The following is a 19,553-nucleotide window of genomic DNA, read 5'->3' on the forward strand; positions in this document are numbered from 1 at the left end:
TTCTATGGAGCCCATCTCATCAGCCTGAATGACCAGGGGATCTGCGCAAAGGCCGTGGGACGAGCAGACTTCAGACAAATCCTTTCAGCCCGGGTCAAAGGTTGAGATATTAACCAAGTGTCCGATCGTTTGCCTCGCTTGACACGCGCGTAGCTATTTTCCACTGTAAACGTTCGGCCGATTTACGGAGCTAGCTATGCCGGTATAACAAGCCTGGGCATGAATATTCAACCAAGAACTCTAGTATGCATTTAAGCAAGACATGTAGGCGAAGCGAAATGAAATTTGTAGCAATCTACTATTTTCACCCATCCCGTTACACATTAGGCCTTTGACTAATTTTCAATTCGATAGGAGCAGACGACACACACCCCTGCACGTGACTGGAATCCCGTCGGCTAATTATCACCTGATTATCCTAAACCTGTTCTGTGACTCTGACAAAACGTTCAGGATAATTTTTGTCCATTTTATTTTATTTTCTGATTTCCGTGCCCTTTTTACTAAAGGAAGGTCAATCGACAATCGTTAAAAAGTGGCATCAACTCGCCATGAATGAATTACAATAAGATATTCGCTGTCCACTGCTAATTTCTTTTATTTATTAATGAAAATGCAGGGCAATAATACTCAAATACTACAAAAGACAAATGTTACCGAGGTGCAAATCATACCTTGCTGCACAGAATAATGCAAAAAATCCATATTTCAACACAAATACAACTTTATCAGACACAAGGAAAATAAATTTCGGTTGCATCTTTGCACAGCGTGACCTCTCTATACCAGACAGCAATCACTGAACACTTGTGTTATCATACTACACTAAATTATTTAAGTGTACACATTTTCTATATGTGAAAAGTCAGCACTAAAGCCGACAATCATACAATAACGTGTATTTAGACAAATATGTTAAACATTAATTTAAAATGCCATAATTCTTCTAATTTACTACTAAATTCTACTAATATTAGTAGCACTGAAGGCATAGACCTACATTTCTCTCTCATTTTTTTTTGAAAAGTAAAGGTATGAATATATTGATATGTAGATGACTAGCCACGTGAAAACATGAAACTGAATATTCATGGCTACAATTACATGTTTATTGGCTAAAATGAGCAGATCAAGTGTCCCGGAAATAAGAAGAATTATGCGTATAATTCATATTTTAGGGCATGTCTAACACTTCAAAATTGTCAATCTTTTTACATATGCCTACATTACTAGACGCTTAGCGTTAAAAGACAGGGCTGACACAAGAGCTATGACACCGTCGTGAAAAAAAAATGTTAAGGCGACTTTATACACACGAAACAAAATAGGAATTTAGGTATTTTTCGCAATATTACTTGTGTATTAATACCATGTGCTTACAATGTGTTATGGGAACATAGTTTAGCAGGCTGCACAAAAATGTTGATGCTTTTTGCAATTAATCCGCATCCATGCCTGACTCTTAGTCAGCAAATAGGAGCTTTTTCTGGTAAATGAAATCCATATACTGTATTCTAAGTTCAGTAAAAAGTGTGAGAGCCAACTTCCTGAAACATCAAATATAAAAAGGATTTACCATACAGATGGCCAGTGGTCTTAGGTCTAGTTCACCACCCGCTCAAACAATACTGTAGAAATTATTGACTGAAAACCGAAAGGAGCTGAAAAACCGACCCTTGTCGCACGCCTCAAATTGCCGACCACTTGACCAGTAATGTTTTTCTTTCTGCTTCTCGCCCGCGCTTGAGTGCTTTCAGTCGTTAGGGGGCTTCAAAACCACTCCGTTTATCGAGTGGCACTCGAAGGCTTATACACTCGCTCTAGGTTTATTTTTTCTGCACACCCAGGAAATTTTGTCTCCCAGTTTATTAATTAAAAGCCCTGCTCTTCGGATAGCTTTGATCAGAACAATCAGTTTTGCTGATGAAATATTCATTAAAACCGTTACCCTGCAATCCAACTGTTAAATGTTCAGGGGTCTGTTCTAAGCGATGTGTATTTTATTTATTTTTTTTATTGATTTGATTGGTGTTTTACGCCGTACTCAAGATTAAGGCGTATTTTAAGCACACTAACTACTTGGCCTGGTTTAAAATAAATACACGCAGTTATGTTCCCTACCATAGTGTATATTTTTTTGCGTTGTATAAATACATAGGTCAGGTGTATTTATAAACATAATTTTTAAGGATTACATTTACCTCGCCGATAATATTGACCTCTGTCGTATTGAATGAAAAGTTTGAGTATCAAAATCAATCAATCAATCAATCAGTATTAAGTTTATGTGATTTATATAAGGAGCAGCTCCGATCTGTTTCATGTACGTATTAAGATATATATATATTTTTTCTGCCAAATTAAAATCAGTTTGAAAAATAGCTCAAATTACTGCATGTACATAGATGAAGCATAACTTCAAATTTAAGAACACTTTGCTAATTACTTCAAGCCTAATTTTTGCTCGTAAAATTTAATAATAATTTAATAACAAACTGTGTTTATATTAGCCTATTTTAGCAAATAACAACCAGTGAACTACAGCTGGCATGTTTCTGCATGTTGATATCGGGATCATTTAAGAGGAAGTTAAAGGAGCGACACTTGATATACTGATTGCTGGTCGCGTCTACAAAATTGAAGATTATGCTTCAGTTCTTAAACTGAATTTCGTTTCATTATTTATTTATTTTATTGATGTTTCAAGCCGTATAAATGAGTACTTCACTTATACAACGGCGACAATGCAGCAATCAGGGCAGTATCTGAGGTAAACCGACGGCCACCCGAGGTTGTTGACAACTTCCCACGTATACGAGCAAGAGAGTGAAATCAACATGAGCTGGACTTGAACTAAAAGCAACCGTGTTGGAAAAGTGCTCTGGGTCATTGTGCTGCACTAGCAGGCTAATCACTCCGCCACTGAGGCCCCCAGTGAGTTTTACGTTAGTACACGTACAGTTCAGCGGTCATATATTTGTCACCAGTCGCAATTTAACCGATCGCCATTTATCTGACTGATAAAAACGAAAAAGGAATCATTTGCTAGCAGTATACAGGTGGGTAAAGAACCGTAAACGGACAAGTACGAGAGTGAATTCCCACGTAATCAGCCAGTTTTATGTAAGCTGTACAAAATTACACCATTCTCTTGCGTTACACTTCATTGCCTGTGGACCACGTCTTTGATTTAGGACCACAGAAATAGTGACGTACAAGTATTACAGAAAGGAACAAAAGAGTATACAGCTTGGACCGGGTTGTTTTTGGGCTGGCATTGTTCTCCATGGCATGCATGCATATCGCCCATAACCGTTGACGTCATGTATCTACACTCAAAAAATTAATCTGTTAATTTTCATAGAAAGTCTTTTTTGAGTGACGCTAGAATATATATTGTTATCATAACACAGTACTATGTCATATTCAACATATTATCCTGTTATTCTAATAGAATCTTTATGTTGAATTAACAGAATATGTGTGTTATGTTGAACAGAATAATATGCTGCGATAGCACAATACATCCTAGTACCACTCGGACAGCAGATTGTTTGTGTGTTGTTCGCTATGGTACATATATCCACAACCGATGACGTCATATATACACTGATGACCTCATGGAGGTTTTATGTTGGCACATGCGTTAATTCCGACGCTCAGAGAGTAAATCAGCCGTTATTTATCTGAGACAAAACTGATTTTAAAGGCAAAGAAAACATTAAAATAAGGTATATATCCGATGAAAGACCATTAAACATTGTAAGGCAAATAGTTTGATCTATTCTTTTTACAATTTTTCTGACAAACTGAAATCCGTTTAAAACATAGTGTTCTATGGTAGTCTGTTGGGATCCAGCGGGTATGAGTGACGTCACAGCAATATGTTTGGCTTGAAATAGTATGTTAGCTCTAAATGAAGGCGTGTTTTGAATGATGATATATAGCAATCTCTGTGGGTCAACTGGCAAACAGCTGAAATGGCATCACTGATCATAATATGGTTAAAAAGGCCACGGCAAAATCCAAAGTTTTAAATGCATTCTAGTAGGTTGAAAAATATTCTTAAAAAATAGAAAAAAAAAATATTTTTCCGGACAATATTTAATGGACTTTCATCTGACAAGTACTTCATGTTAGTGTTTTCTTTGTCTTTAAGTCAACTATACATAAAAAGTCGGACATCTGGTAAAACCATGCGCAAGCTGTGGTATCCTGAAAAAATTCCACGTCGTCTTGTACCTTACTTTAGGAAAGAGATGTAGGACGCCCGACAGACGAACATACTAAACGCCTACGCAGAGCTGCTAAACACGCAATGCACAAACCGCCGTTTGCCTGATCATCACAACTTGGCAACATCTTGTACTGTGAATGGTTCACTACACCGACTCTGTACTGTTTCTGTGCTACTGCTTTCGAAATTTCAACTCCGATCCGATCTTTCCTGTTTTGTCGAGGTCTCTCAGGTGACATTACACTGTCCCATTAAAAACTAGCCGATTAAATCTTAAGCAGAAGCCGACGATCTAGAAATAACGGCTTCCTCTTCGGGAGATTTTATGTAGCGAAAAAATTCTAGCACGTGCTTTACAATTCAAATGGCGATCAATGGCTTTTCTCCACGTCGCTATAGATCGCCCGCCTTCAACACAGGACGTTTTCTGCTTTCACCTCAAACTGAGTTCTGGATAAAGGGATAAAAATGCTGTTTGGTATGTTTAATCTGTGAAAATACCTTTTTTTCCCCGTGGATGCTCCTGTGAGATATGTTCGGCTGTTTCCGGCCATTTCCGATGTAACACAGTTCACCGCGCAACTCACGTGATGGGCTCAAAGAAGTTGTGCGATTAACGGGTTAATAGGCATAAAGCCATTAACATCTGTACACATTCGCCAATGTAAGCCATTTCACCATTTGCCGGACAGATTATATAGATTGTCCATTACAATATACTCTCGAAAAAAACAATCTGTTAATGTCAGTGATGCTAAAATGTATTCTGTTATTACAACGCAATATTCTGTCATATTAACAGATTAACTTTTTGAGTGTATATACAATTTATACAACGATCCTATGGCAGGCCTACGGCGCATTTTCACTTTATTATTGATATGATAAAGCTATATCGGGTATATAATACTATTTTCATTTAATCAAGCTAGCGAGATTAGGAAGCCTATAGCGAAATATATCAACCACGCTGACAAAAAAAAAATGTAATACCGAAGTGCATGCACACTTAAAAGACGAATCTGTTAATTTTAACAGAAAGTCTGTTGTTTGAGTGACGCTAGAATGTATTCTGTTATTATAACACAATAGATGATGTGCTGCCTGACAGAATCGTTATGTTGAATTAATAGAATACGTGATGTTATATTTAACACAATAATCAGCTGCTATAACATAATACATTCTAGCATCACTTAGATAACAAACGTTCTCTTAAATATAACATATTATTTTTTTGCACTAACCAACATGTCCTATGTTGGACAGTATGTGTTGGACAACATGTCCTATGTTGGACAGTATGTGTTGGACATCATGTCCTATGTTGGACAGTATGTGTTGGACAACATGCCCTACGTTGAAACAATATCCTTAGGATACTGTTTCAACGGAAATGATATTGAAAATGGCATTAATCCCCAAATTCTAGCAGACCACAATTTTCAGTCCAGAAATTCTTGCGCTCGACAAGCTTCTACCTGCGTTTGATACCAGTAAATTGGAGAAGAGAAGACTGAATTTCTTAGAAATGCACCAAGCTCGCTGATAATGAGAAGATCCCAATTCAGTACGCTGTTGCATGTTCGTGCTTATTAAATTGTAGAATTTGTCATATACCTTCAACATGTATGCATGCTCGCTAAGAGTATTTCTTAAAAAAAAAACATTTCTCAACAAAAGTGTAATATATTTCCTTTGTGTAAAATGTATGCTTCCTTTCTGCGCATTAAATAAAATATTCGATTCCAAAATCACAGCCGTTTGATTTTTTCCTTTAGACTGACGTGTGCTAGCTAGACCGATATATATGAAATTGCTTTCTGTGTGAATGACCTCTGGGTAATAATGGTCTTGACTCCTGTAGCTTCTGGCCGCCATTCGCAATTCGTGTACCTAAATATAGGTAGGCGAAATGCAAAGTCGGCGAGTTGCGAAGACACCATGTCAGTTGCGTGTCAATTAACTTGCCCGGAAACTGGAATGTTTTATAGAGAATCATTTGAGTTTTATCAGCTTCATCGAAATAGTGCCTATTCAACAAACTGGCAATTTTCTACACAATTAAGACTGGACGAGTTAGAACAGAAGTAACTTGTCCTAAAATAGTGAATATTATTCGTATTTTCCCCACTTACATGTAGCCTACGTCTCACACTTATTTTTACTACAAAAATCAAACCAGTTTACTGTATGCACCTTTAACAGTCCGTAAGGACACGTTAGGTTCTCTTGGATGGACATTGGTTGTATCTTACAACAAGCTTACAGATAAATTGCTGTTCCTTTCGGCTGTAAGTTATACAGTACATTTTGCATCAGAATCCTCATACCAAGGCAAAAGAATGTTTTATTTTGAGGATCATTTGAGTGATATCACTGTTTGCTTAGGAAAAAACAATGAAATTAGGCCCATTCAATAAAATAGCCTCTACATTGAAACATTTGTGCTGTATTACTTTCGTTCATGACTTGTTTTCCACCACAACGATTTGTCCGTAGCTCGCTAAAGGTCACTAGGCCTGGAATGGTTTCTTAAGTATGGAGTAAAACCCCAATTAAATACAAATACATTAATTCCGTAAACAAATAAAATTATCAAGGTATATATGGAAGTATTCTTCAGTATTCGGCTCAAGATATCAATATATCAATAAAATCTTTATATCGCCATCCAGCTTCACAAAAAATTTTCTTTCGCATGAACCCGCGGGAAACCCACGACCATTCGCAGGTTGCTGGGAGACCTTCCCACGGAGTTGAAAATAGATGGTACTATACCAGGTCCGGAAGATTGCAGCTTATACCTATAAAGTAGGCATAATGCATAGCTTATTGTAAAATGTATTACTTTGTCCGACGATACCTTCACCACGAACTAGCAAGGCAGATTGTTCTGTTGGATAATGCATAGCTTATTGTAAAATGTATTACTTTTTCCGACAACACCTTCACCACGAACTAGCAAGGCAGATTGTTCTGTTGGATAATGCATAGCTTATTGTAAAATGTATTACTTTGTCCGACGACACCTTCACCACGAACTAGCAAGGCAGATTGTTCTGTTGGATAATGCATAGCTTATTGTAAAATGTATTACTTTGTCCGACGACACCTTCACCACGAACTAGCAAGGCAGATTGTTCTGTTGGATAATGCATAGCTTATTGTAAAATGTATTACTTTGTCCGACAACACCTTCACCACGAACTAGCAAGGCAGATTGTTCTGTTGGATAATGCATAGCTTATTGTAAAATGTATTACTTTGTCCGACAACACCTTCACCACGAACTAGCAAGGCAGATTGTTCTGTTGGATAATGCATAGCTTATTGTAAAATGTATTACTTTGTCCGACGACACCTTCACCACGAACTAGCAAGGCAGATTGTTCTGTTGGATAATGCATAGCTTATTGTAAAATGTATTACTTTGTCCGACGACACCTTCACCACGAACTAGCAAGGCAGATTGTTCTGTTGGATAATGCATAGCTTATTGTAAAATGTATTACTTTGTCCGACGACACCTTCACCACGAACTAGCAAGGCAGATTGTTCTGTTGGATATAACACACATATTCTATTAATTTACCATAAAGATTCTATTATATGTTATTGAAGCAGATTGTTCTGTTGGATATAACACACATATTCTATTAATTCAACACAAGATTCTATTTAGCAAGGTTGGATTTTTATCAAACGGATGTAGGCCTGTACCACTGCGTGTTGCAAGCAGATTAAAGACTGCCGATCACCGTGGACAACCTAATCATTGTAACATTACACGTCTCAGCTTTTCATTCCAGCTGACATCATGCCAGTCACAACTCGGGTAAAAAACTAAATAGTTTAAGATAATTAGTTACGCTTATCAGCCCGACAATAGCGTAACCACAGCCATGCTAATCTCTTAACCTCTTGCCGCTAGGGTACATCGGTTTTGTCGTAAAGCTCCAGGGGAGATAACTGACCATTATATTTAAGGGCCGTGGAGTAGCTTCCCTTGATACACTGTTTGCTCTCACCAGAAACTTGCACTTGAGGAAAGTTCATTTTGAGAGGCGAAGACAATACTTTTGGTGCTGAAACTTCAGCAGAATACCATAATACCTCCAAACAAACATTAAAACACCTAAAATCTCTGAGAACCACTCAAAATGAATAAGTTTGTCATGGATGAAATTTAGGTCATTTAGAGTAGTTTACATATGGGCCGAGTCACCTAAACCATACACCCAGATCGTCCACATATTTTCTCAATGGGGAAAAATCCTTAACTTCAGTAACATGTAGGACCCGTTAGTGTCACGATTTACATGTTACACTTGGAAGAGAGTGTAATTCTCTTCATTAGTTTCTGTGACTGAATGGTGAACTTAAATTTTGGCAAAAAATGTAGGCTAACCTGTCCGCATCAAACGTTGTTTTGAACGAAGTTGAACACAGAGATGAAGGGGAATAACTTCAATAAACTCACTTTAACTACAGAGTTATCTCCCTTGAATAGTCTTGTTCTGGGTTTTTTCTCAAAGAAAATACGGACATCAAACTTACTATACAAGAGGCTTCGCAAAAAATCAAGTGGAGTTAGAAAAGGGCAAAAATAAAATAACCAGTCACAATAATAAAAAGGAAATAAACAAAGTATACTTTAAAATTCATTTACTCCATAAAACATCACACAATTAAATCAAAACAATAATTCAAATTCCTTTCTTTGCACACCCATACCTTACAGGTTCAACATAATGACTTTTTCCTCTGTTGACAGTGCATACACTTGCATACATTTGATGAATACATCATTTTACAATACTTCAGATTTTAGTCTGGAAAATGAATATGAAGTCAAACTTTTTTTTAGGTACTGTTCATGTGCAGAAACCTGTGAACATATTTATCAAGCAACTTCAGACTTCAGTCAAAAACTGAATATGCTTAAAATCGCCACCTCAGAAAAGGAAAGAACTCAAATTGTGGTTGGAACATTGTTCAAAACGTTTTCCTTCTTGCTGTATTTAAATTTTTGGCTGAAGTCTTACAATGCTTGATAACTATGGCCCCTTGCCTTAAAGACAGGAGACTCACAACCAGGTTTTTCAAGATGAATTTAGATACCTGGTCACTCCACTAACACAAATTTATGTATCCAGAACAAAATGCAGATGTTTTTAATTTGGGCACTGTTTTAGTAGCCTAACTTTGGCTAAAATAACTTTAGATCCAGTATTCCTAAATTTAACGCCAAAATATAACAAATTGTACAGCCCAATTACCTGTACATCTTTGTATTGTCAGTGCATATGATTATAATGTCTCTTTTTTTTTTTATAATTGAAGTTAGAATGAATCATGCAATATTCCCATAATGTGGTCTTTTTCTTAGGGTTTGTTGTAATTTGGGCTATCAAAATATCCTTGCACTTGATCCTGGTATTGCACAGATTCAATATATTACACAAATCTATAACCAGGTGAGGATGACAAAAATCTGCACACAAATGTCCCACGAAGCCTCGTGCCCTACCCAGTGATGAAGATGTTTACTACTCAATCATGACAGCTTTCTATGACTCCACTGTAGATCATACCATCTAATTTAAATGTAGAAGGTCATGATATTGTCAAAGAACAGTGTTTCATCATTTAATATCTGTCTTAGCCCATTGGCTGGATCTGTGTATTCCAATAATAGAGCCGTCTGCCTCCAATAACGTCACATGTTTATCAGAACCAAGAAATGCTGATGTCATCTCCAGATCTTTCAGTTTCAATTTGACACGAGTTCCATATGTGTACTCACTGAAAAATCAAAAACAACTGAGATATATGATAAATGTAACGATTCAATTTTCTTCTTTCTGAATGTTTTCTGCTGGAGTTAAAAAAAAAAAAAAATTCAACGTAACCATGGTAACCATACTTGACGATATACTGAATGGCAGTAAAACTGGGGATTCAGTAGGGATTCAGCACACGCACTGAAAAAGGTTCTCACATGGAAACACAAGACTTATATTAAAAATTAATAATATAATAATAATAATTATTATGTACATGTATGTCGCACTGGGTGGCTTATAACTTTTCAGCTCAATCATAAGTCACTGGGTCCAGAAAATGTAAGAAATTATTCAAAGCAGACAACAATTAATGAGGAATTAAACTGAATTATGCAGAAAATAGTGTGTATTTGTGTGTGAACAATGGTTCACTGTAAATCTGACACATTCTTGTTGTCTACCTGATGTTTCATAGTCTTTTTGCATTTATTAAGTTAGAAGTAGCACTCATCTAAAAATACTCTACATCACTGGCCCAGTATCTGATTCTATATTATGTTTACATGTCTGTATTATGTTTACATGTACCTTGCTCGGTGTTTTGGTCTTGCACAAACGCAGTGAAATTTCCCCCCGAAATCAACATAGAGATCGTCCTCGACTACATCAATGACAGTACCCAATACAATCCGCCCGTCAGGATTCCCAATCTGTGTCAATTTACAGTTTCGGATCAGACTGGCAAAGCTTTGTGTGTCTTCTGTGGCGTCGTCTCTTCCCATTTTATCTATTTTCTCAAAAGCTCTCATATAACTACTCTGTTCAGGCGTAGAACCTAAATGAAGATCACCAGCCGAAGATGAAGTATTGACTGAGGCGATGTTGTTGTTACTACCGGTATCGTTCGAGTTCAAGATCTGATCTTGTTTTCCTGGGTCAGACGTTCTCCGGGCGTTATTACTTGCATTGTCGCTGTCACCCTTTGAAGCAATCGGACCGGTTGAATCAGATGTTGTCGACGTTGACAGTTTCAAAAAACATCGTGGATGTAAAACCAAATTTCTAAACGCGGCTATCCGCGTGCTGTACATGATGGCAGACATCTTAATGTTGGCAACTAGTCAAATCCCCTGTAACAAACACAACGGTGAGACACGGATTTTCATTGGCTGATCTCTGCCGGCAGCTGTCTTCCGGCGTTCAGACCGCGTGCATTTGTTGTTGGAAGAACGAAGACAAACTGTCAGAATTTATCCATCTTCAAACGTCAAAATGGCATCGAAATCATTCGCCAACATGATTGAGTTCATGTCACTTGTGGGCCAACTTAAGGTGTGTGGAATGTAAACATTTCGTATCGTTTTAATTCCGTGGATAGTTTCTGTAAACGTTTGTCTCAGAGTTCTTTGATTTGAAATTATCGGAATCGTACATGGTCGATGACCTTAAGGCATAAAAATAAGGCTAGCCTGTTAAAAAGAAATATTTTATTAGTTAGTAAGACTCGTAACCTAACTGGAATTGTGAAATATATCTCCATTCACCAAGTTTAATATGTGACAATACAATTTTAATATTTTGTGCACAACGTTTTCACATAGTAACATTTTCACTTCAGAAAAAAAAGCAAGTGCAAATTGGCAATACCCTAATTGCTCAACTTTTTGGCATATGGAAGAGCAAATTTCATTGAGCATTTATAATTATATTTTGAAGACAAAACTACATTGGTTGGATTGGCCAATCCCAGAGCCTCCACAAGGTATAATTTTGTCAGTCAGCACAGATAATGCCTTCAGAAAATGCCTAAATAAACATCTTGCAAACATGTGAAGAGGTTGGAGAATTAGAGGATGTGCATTATCCAAGAAAGTGCATTTGGATTTGCACTCAGTCTCTGAGAATGTACACTGAATGGCTTACTGACAAACTGCTCATTATATCAGTGACAATAGCTCGCATTGCTTCAGTTCGTTATAGATATAATAAACTGAAGCATTGTGAAGTATTGCTGCTGATGTTATGAGCAGAGCTAGAGTGATGTATAAAACTACTTGTCAAAGGAAAAATGAAGGGAGGACAATCCCCATTCTGTAGGCAACCCTCCTTGCGTCGCTTGAGGTCATCCAGAAGCATTCAGCATACTAATACAGTTTTTTAAATTTTGCCACCCTTTATTAGTTTAACTTGGCCAAAAATTTTTTCAGCTTTTAAAAACCCTGCTTGCTGAATTAATTTTAGTGTCAAAATTGCACATAAACATTTGTACATTAAGTTCACATGAATACAGTGAATATTTCCAAACATTTAAATTAAATTTATGAGGCAATATCCCTCATTGTTTGCACTTTTTATGGGTTTGCTGACCTACAATTTGGTCATGACATAGTCTCATAATTGACTCTGATACTGTTACAGAGATCAATAGTGTAAATACTTTCAAGAATATTTCACTTATTCAACAGCAGTTCCCATCGTGATAAAAATAAGCAAGAGAAACCTCTGACCTTTGCCAGGCATCTGACAAACCTCCTAACTTAAAGTTGAGCCAAACAATTTTAAATGATTTATCATTCTCACCATTGGAAATATGCAGTATTCTCCGTTTGTCAACGTTTAACTGTGCTGTTTGCCCTATTTGTGTGCCGTATAGTTTTTGAGTATTTTTTATATTTTATTCCATCAGCATGTGAAAAGGACAGGCTGGGTGCGGAAAAAAGTACAGGACCCCGAGAGTGTGGCTGGGCACATGTACCGCATGGCAGTTCTCTCCCTTTGCTTTAGCAGCTCTGCGGGTGTTGATAAGGACAAGTAAGAGAAGTTTGTTGTTCATGTATATACTGTATGTCACCTGCGAAGGAGAGTTGGTAAGTTTTGTACGTAAAAATTCACTTTTCAGAAGCACATAAAAGCCTTAAAATGATGCTTTTGATTTCATCACTCAAGCTTTTCTGACAAGAAGTGAATCCAACTTTTGAGCGTCGGAATCGTGTGAAACGTGTCACATGAAAAACGTTAACCTTTGGGGTAAAATACATGTACAGTATCAATCAAGGAAATAGTTTATAAGTCTCTCTCCCTTAGGCTAAGAAGTATTTGTTATGGCCCTGCCTGTCGATCAGTCCCCGTCTGTTTCACCATCATATTTCATAACTTATTCAGAGGAAATTTATGAAATCATTTGTGAATGACATCTTGGCCTTTTCAGGTCTATTCTTGCTTTGATCAGCCTGTTATGTACTGCTTTATACTTGTAGTCGTTTTTCATTTGTTACTGAATTAAGTGCAGAACACATGCGATAACACATGCAAATGTGTTTACAGTTTAATTGACAAGAGAACCAGGAATTTTGTTTGCAAACTTTTAATACATACTTGTAATTTTATATTTCTAGATGTCTAAAACTGAGCTTGGTTCATGACCTGGCAGAGAGCATTGTGGGAGATATAGCCCCATCGGATGGTGTCAGTAAGCAGGAGAAGCAGAAACGAGAAGAGGTTAGATAGTTTTCATAATTCTTTATCTGTCAAGGCATTTCCAAGCCATATGTAACCTACTCATATATACATTTCAGACTAGGGAGCAAACTGTTGTCTAGTGGTAAGAACAGATGCTTGCTGCCCAGTCACTGGGGACACATGAGTACTCGTGGGGCATGGTGACAATTACCTGAAATTGCAATTTATGAGCCAAACAAATGTCATAAATTGTCACTTTTGGTGCTGAAAATTGCACATTTCTAGCAGGATGTACATATAAGAACTTTTCAAACAATTCTCTGAACACCTTTGTAAGATCAACAGAGCTTAATGTCATAATCAGGCAACGTGGCAAAATTTTAGGTCATTATTTACCCCAAAACATCCGTAGGGGAGTTTCGAGTTGGAACTCTTTTGTCGTCAAAGGTAAAAACAGTCTGACTGTGTCATGTGAGTTGTGAAAAATGTTTCAGGAACATTTAACTGAACTTTTCGTGCACAAAAAATTTACTGATCACCTGTCTCACCCTTTTCCAGAGGCACAGATGAGAGTTCTTTCCTTTTAGAACTTCTCAAGTTCACACATGTTCGGATTCTTAATTTTTTCCATCATTCGTCTCCTCTAAATTACTTTTATGACACTATTTGCTTACGCCCATGTCATAGTGAATGTGATCAAAAATGGTTGCTTAACATTTTTTGACAGTTCACACAATACAGCTGGGCTTTTTCTACCTTCCTTAATAACTCCTTTTTTGTACACAGTATTACTTATTTCACAGGCAATGAAAGGCCAGTCTTTAAATACAGTTTATTATCACATCTACCTTCTTCATGAAGGTGATCTCTACATGTGTAAATCCATTTTAAATGCTAGCTAGTGATTTGTTTTCATGTAGGCTGCCATGAAGTACATCTGCAGGTTAGTGAATCCAGACCTGGGGACAGAGCTGTACTCAATCTGGGAAGTGAGTTTACTTTAAAGAACACTTGAAAAGATATTATAAAATGAAGATTATTGTTGTAACTAAAAATGGAATAAGACATATTTGGTGTTTCTTGCTATCCTCTCTATTCTATGCAGACTTTCTGTCAGTGGTCGGAAATATTCAGAAATGACATAATTGATGAACATACGAGGACCGCAGGTCCAGCTTAGCGCCCCCAATTCAGGTTTTTCTCCCAACAAAGTTGTTTTGACAGCTATCATTGGTGACGTCACCACAGCAGTCAACTTCACTTCTGAACTGAACATCTTCAGAGGAAAACTGAAGTTTAAAGCAGTTTTTATACCTCAAGAAGAAAGCTGAGAAGTTTTTTTTTTTGTACTTTTATATGTTAGGTCACATCATATACTCCATGTTAAGAAATAAAAATATAGCGTTTCATGTATCCTTGAATTTATATCCTGTAGCCGTTCAGGATGGAGTCGAATCAAAATCTCACATGCCAATAAGGCCAGATATGCAGATCTTCACCAGTATGTACATGTATATGTGGCTTGTCCTTCAGTTAAATTGAGGAAAATATGATCAAACTATTCTTTGACTTATTTTCATCTCTGTGTGATTATATGCAGCATTTGGTGGAGACCATATGTTTAGATAATTTTTTGTTTATAAATGATGGCACAGTCAGTGGTGACTGAATTATATTTCAATAAATCAATGGTCAGTAAAATCAGTGCTTACTTCAGCCCTGCCATGTCTGCTAGCCAAATCAAAATTCTACTGGCATCAGACCAGCAGATCAGTTTTAAAGTTCAAGACCTGGTAGGAACATTTTTGTCACATGGTGTATGAATATTTTGAATGACCTCAGATTATTTTAGGTGACCTCAGATTATTTTAGATGACCTCAAATCCTGCTGAGGTCTTCAGTGGACATTAAATTTGAAACATTCGACATTATACTCGAACTCACATTTAAAAAGAACTAAATCCAAATTCTCAATCATTATTCTTTTGAAGCAGGGCAATGCTGGTGTATTTTAAACTTGAACTATTTGTGGCGGACTGTCCAGTGAATGTGTATTTATAAAGTTTTGTTGGATGATTTATTTATTTATTTGATTGGTGTTTTACTCCGTACTCAAGAATATTTCATTTATATGACGGCAGCCAGCATTATGCTGGAAGGAACCGAGAAGAGCCCGGGGGAAATCCATGACCATCTGCAGGTTGCTGAGAGACCTTCCAACGTATGGCCGGAGAGGAAGCCAGCATGAGATGGAGTTGAACTCACAGCAACCGCATTGGTGGGAGGCTCCTGGGTCATAGCGCTACAATACTGCGCTAAACAACTGAGCCACTGACGCCCCTTTATTTGATGAAGTTTCCTGATTAATTTGTATCAGACTGTATGTCATTTACCATGTATTTAAATGTTTACCAGGAGTACGAGAATCAGACGAGTAAAGAGGCAGAGTTTGTGAAGGATTTAGATCGGTTTGAGATGATCCTCCAGGCTCATGAATATGAACAGGACGATCAGCAGAAGGTCAACCTTCAAGAGTTTTTTGACTCGACAAGAGGTGAGCCATTGAAACATTTATTTATTTTATTTGTTTGTTTTATGTATTTACTTATTTATTTAGTTATTTATTAGATTGTTGTTGAGCTGTTATAATCATATAAACTTAAAAATTTGTCACTGGTTTGATGGCGACCAGTTTTATGGGTGAAGGAGTGGTCCAAATAAACCACTGATGTTTAATAACTTCCATATTTGTGGTTACGGATAATTCCCAGTTAGAGCATGCTCGTTACGCTGTCAAACCAGTGCCCTATGAATCATACTCACGCTCTTTTGGCTACGATTTTAGGTCATGCCTTTTGTCAGGTAGCTGCTGAAGGCCGGTGGTTTACATCAGGTACTCTGGTTTCCTCCATTTGTAAACCATACCGTCTCCATGTAGGTGAAAAATTCTTAAACACAATGTTAAAAATAATGAAACAAATAAATAAATCATATGGTTCTTTTTATTTTAAATACACAGTGTATTCCTTGGTAGAACTGTAAATTACATGTATGTATACCTGTAGAAACAATAGACCATTTACATGTCAAAGTGTACATTAAAGTGTACAATGTACATGTCAAAGAGTACATTAAAAGTGTACATGTATCTCAAAGTGTACATAAAAGAAGAAATACACCTTCTGGAATAATATACCAACTTTAAGTCTTATACCAGTGTCGGAGAAGGGTATGAAATTAAAAATTTGCAACTTTCCCTGTTCAAGACAGATTTACATGATGAGAAAGTCAAGAGAAAAATAAAATCATTAAAGCAATGATATCAGACAAAATATGTTTACGAAGTTTTTTGGAGTGGGAAATGTGCGAATATGTATCTGCAGTCATTATAAGCGTTCATTGTATGTTTTGTTCCAGGAAAATTTCAAACAAAAACTGTCGATGAATGGTCTAAAGGTTTAGAAGAGATAAGGAATTCATGTAAGATTGCATGTAAAGAAGATCCCACGAGTTGACTGGAGACATTGGCCAGAGATTGTGCAAAATCGCAATTCGGTCATTTGACCACTTCACAGTGAAATCACGAAGCGTTACATGAACTTCATGTAAATCGGCCATAGAATGCTATTGCGCTGTTGTTTTTTTTGTTTACGAAAGTGTAAAAGTGTTCAAAGTCATGAATACAACTCAGTGTCACGTTGTCCTGGACTGTGCTCCTCGCTATGTGCATATATGTATGCTACCTTTATTACAGAGAAGGTGAAGAAATTGTCTCATGAACACTAAATGTTGGGTAATATAATCAGAAGTACAAAAATGGAGAGAAGTGTGCTTCTTTTTGGGTGTCTTTTGGGGGATTCCCCATCTGAGTACTCCCATTTCACGTAGATCGGTGTAGACGGTCACAGCATTGGTCGATCGGACATTTCTGTTTATAGACGAATTATTTCTTGTAACTGTGTATTTTCGGTAACATCATCCCAGTGACCTATCAGTTAAGAGGGAGTAAAGACTAACTACCATATTACACGGTATGAGTGGCAAACTTATCTCGGTTTATGTAATTCTAGAATGGTATAGTGTGCTGAAGCTTTGTTTTTAAAATGGCAGCCCGTGGTGTTTGCAATCAGCATACATGTCTATGATTGTTTGTAAGTCAATAAAGAATGTATAGGAAACCGTATAGGCATTAAACTACAGCTATCGCAAAGCGCCATCAGCGGCCAGTCCGGAAATTATGAAGACGATGTATTCCCGAGCATTGACGGAAAATTTGCATAAAACGGATCGGTTATTAAAAATATAAAATTTGTCTCAAAATGAAAAAAGGATCTCGTTGTTTTGACACATCTTTCTTCGTTTGCCTTAAAATTATACCCGTAGTTTTACAGTACCTTTTCATGTATCCTTCAAGAATCTTGGCAAATACCAGATATCTCCCAATTTATATTTGACCATACTTTGATGTACACTAAACATTGCAAAAGAAAAGACATCAAAATTACAAATGATATCATTGGTTGCTTGTTGTGCTGTGTTAAGGGACAGGGACAAAGAATAAATATACAGATCTGCAAACAACGTCCAGATAGATTCATTTCTGTTATACAGTCATTTTGAGCTGTAACAATCAGCTATGAAGTCTGTCGACAATTATACAGGTATCACCTAGTTCATACAGCTCTGGGAGATCTTTGGAAGTCATGGAATTTAAAATTATTATTGTCAGACCTTGCAAGCCATGGAATGTGTGTGTAGCTTATTGAATTTCTCGGGTGCCTCCGTGGCTCAGCTCCTCAGCGCGCTAGCACAGTGTACTGACCCCCAGGGACCTCTCACCAATGCGGTCGCTGTCAGTTTAAGTCCAGCTCATGCTGGCTTCCTCTCCGGCCATATGTGAGAAGGTCTGCCAGAAGCTGGACGGTCGTGGGTTTCCGCCGGGCTCTGCCCGGTTTCCTACCACCATAATGCCGGCCGCCTTCGTATACGTGAATTATTCTTGAGTACGGCATAAAACACCAATCAAATAAAAAATAAATAAATTGAATTTATTTGGAAGTTGTGGAAATTCATCAACATGACAAAAAACTTTATACATTTATAAACTTCATATACAACTTTATACACCGCCTGTTTTACTTCTGAAATTCTGGACATTTAAACGAAAAAAGGGTTTAATATATATATATATATATATATATATATATATATATATATATATATATATTAGCAAATCGTGAAATGGTCAAATTTCCGCCAAAAAGTGGAAATCACTATACAAGTGTTAAATGTCAGTGAAATGGCAATGAATGTCTTGGAAAAGTGATGGAATTTTAGTTATCAGAAAATGTTCTGGAAAGTCCTGCATAAAGTTTATCCAGTATGTTGTGCTATATGAACGCCGAAAGAAGTGACAAGAGTTCATTTTCGTCGGACACCAGTTTTGAAAGGTCGTTTTTGAGTCTTTTTTTTGTAACAAAAATCCGGTGATCTCGATACTGGTGATTGATCGTAGTTGGTCGTAGTGTTACCGCAGTTTACTTTCAACTTGTGTGCAAGTGGGGTTTTCATACTTACTGAATGCATACTCAACAAAAATGTACACGCACTAAGCAATTTTATGCTGTTTTCTCTCAGTATTTAACAACGTGTTAACAATCAGAGTAAGTACTCATTGTCCATTGTGGCTTTAACTTCCACAAGATTTTCACATTTTAATGATCCAGGAGCTATGGCAGCGTGAAAACAGAGTGGTTCCTTCACGCTCTTTGGAGTGCTAACGGTGGATATTCTGTACTGAGTACTGTGAACTGTGATTACCGACCACCCTGTTTTTCATATCGACCGCATTGGGGGGAAACCCCTGGTTCATTGCGCCGTGCCGGCGTGCTAACCTCGTTCACGGAGGTCCCCGCATAGCCGTTTAAAATCTTGCATTCCTGGCCGATACATGGATATAATTTGAGTCGGTGCTGGGCTTGGCCGTGTGAGAATAAAAAAATTGATTGATCTCACGATAGTGTTATTTTTTTTTATCGTTAAAAGTATAGTCACCTAATCTAAGCACA

At 37.2% G+C, this 19,553-nt stretch overlaps 2 protein-coding genes across 2 annotated transcripts; one reads left to right on the forward strand and one right to left on the reverse strand.

Moving 5' to 3' along the window:
- Positions 1-8,913: 8,913 nt before the first annotated feature.
- LOC135464055 (small ribosomal subunit protein bS1m-like) lies at positions 8,914-11,129 on the reverse strand. The gene is made up of 2 exons (XM_064741531.1): positions 10,615-11,129; positions 8,914-10,045 (listed from the first exon to the last, which is right to left on the reverse strand). The coding sequence occupies exons 1-2, from the start codon at positions 11,127-11,129 to the stop codon at positions 9,886-9,888; spliced, it is 675 nt and encodes a 224-aa protein (XP_064597601.1). The 3' UTR covers positions 8,914-9,885.
- A 116-nt stretch (positions 11,130-11,245) lies between these two features.
- Positions 11,246-18,468, forward strand: LOC135463883 (5'-deoxynucleotidase HDDC2-like). Its single transcript, XM_064741343.1, has 6 exons — positions 11,246-11,358; positions 12,713-12,837; positions 13,422-13,524; positions 14,406-14,474; positions 15,901-16,039; positions 16,903-18,468. The coding sequence occupies exons 1-6, from the start codon at positions 11,299-11,301 to the stop codon at positions 16,998-17,000; spliced, it is 594 nt and encodes a 197-aa protein (XP_064597413.1). The 5' UTR covers positions 11,246-11,298; the 3' UTR covers positions 17,001-18,468.
- The last annotated feature ends 1,085 nt before the right edge of the window (positions 18,469-19,553 follow it).

This window comes from Liolophura sinensis, chromosome 3 (assembly GCF_032854445.1).
Source record: "Liolophura sinensis isolate JHLJ2023 chromosome 3, CUHK_Ljap_v2, whole genome shotgun sequence".
Taxonomy (NCBI): domain Eukaryota; kingdom Metazoa; phylum Mollusca; class Polyplacophora; order Chitonida; family Chitonidae; genus Liolophura; species Liolophura sinensis.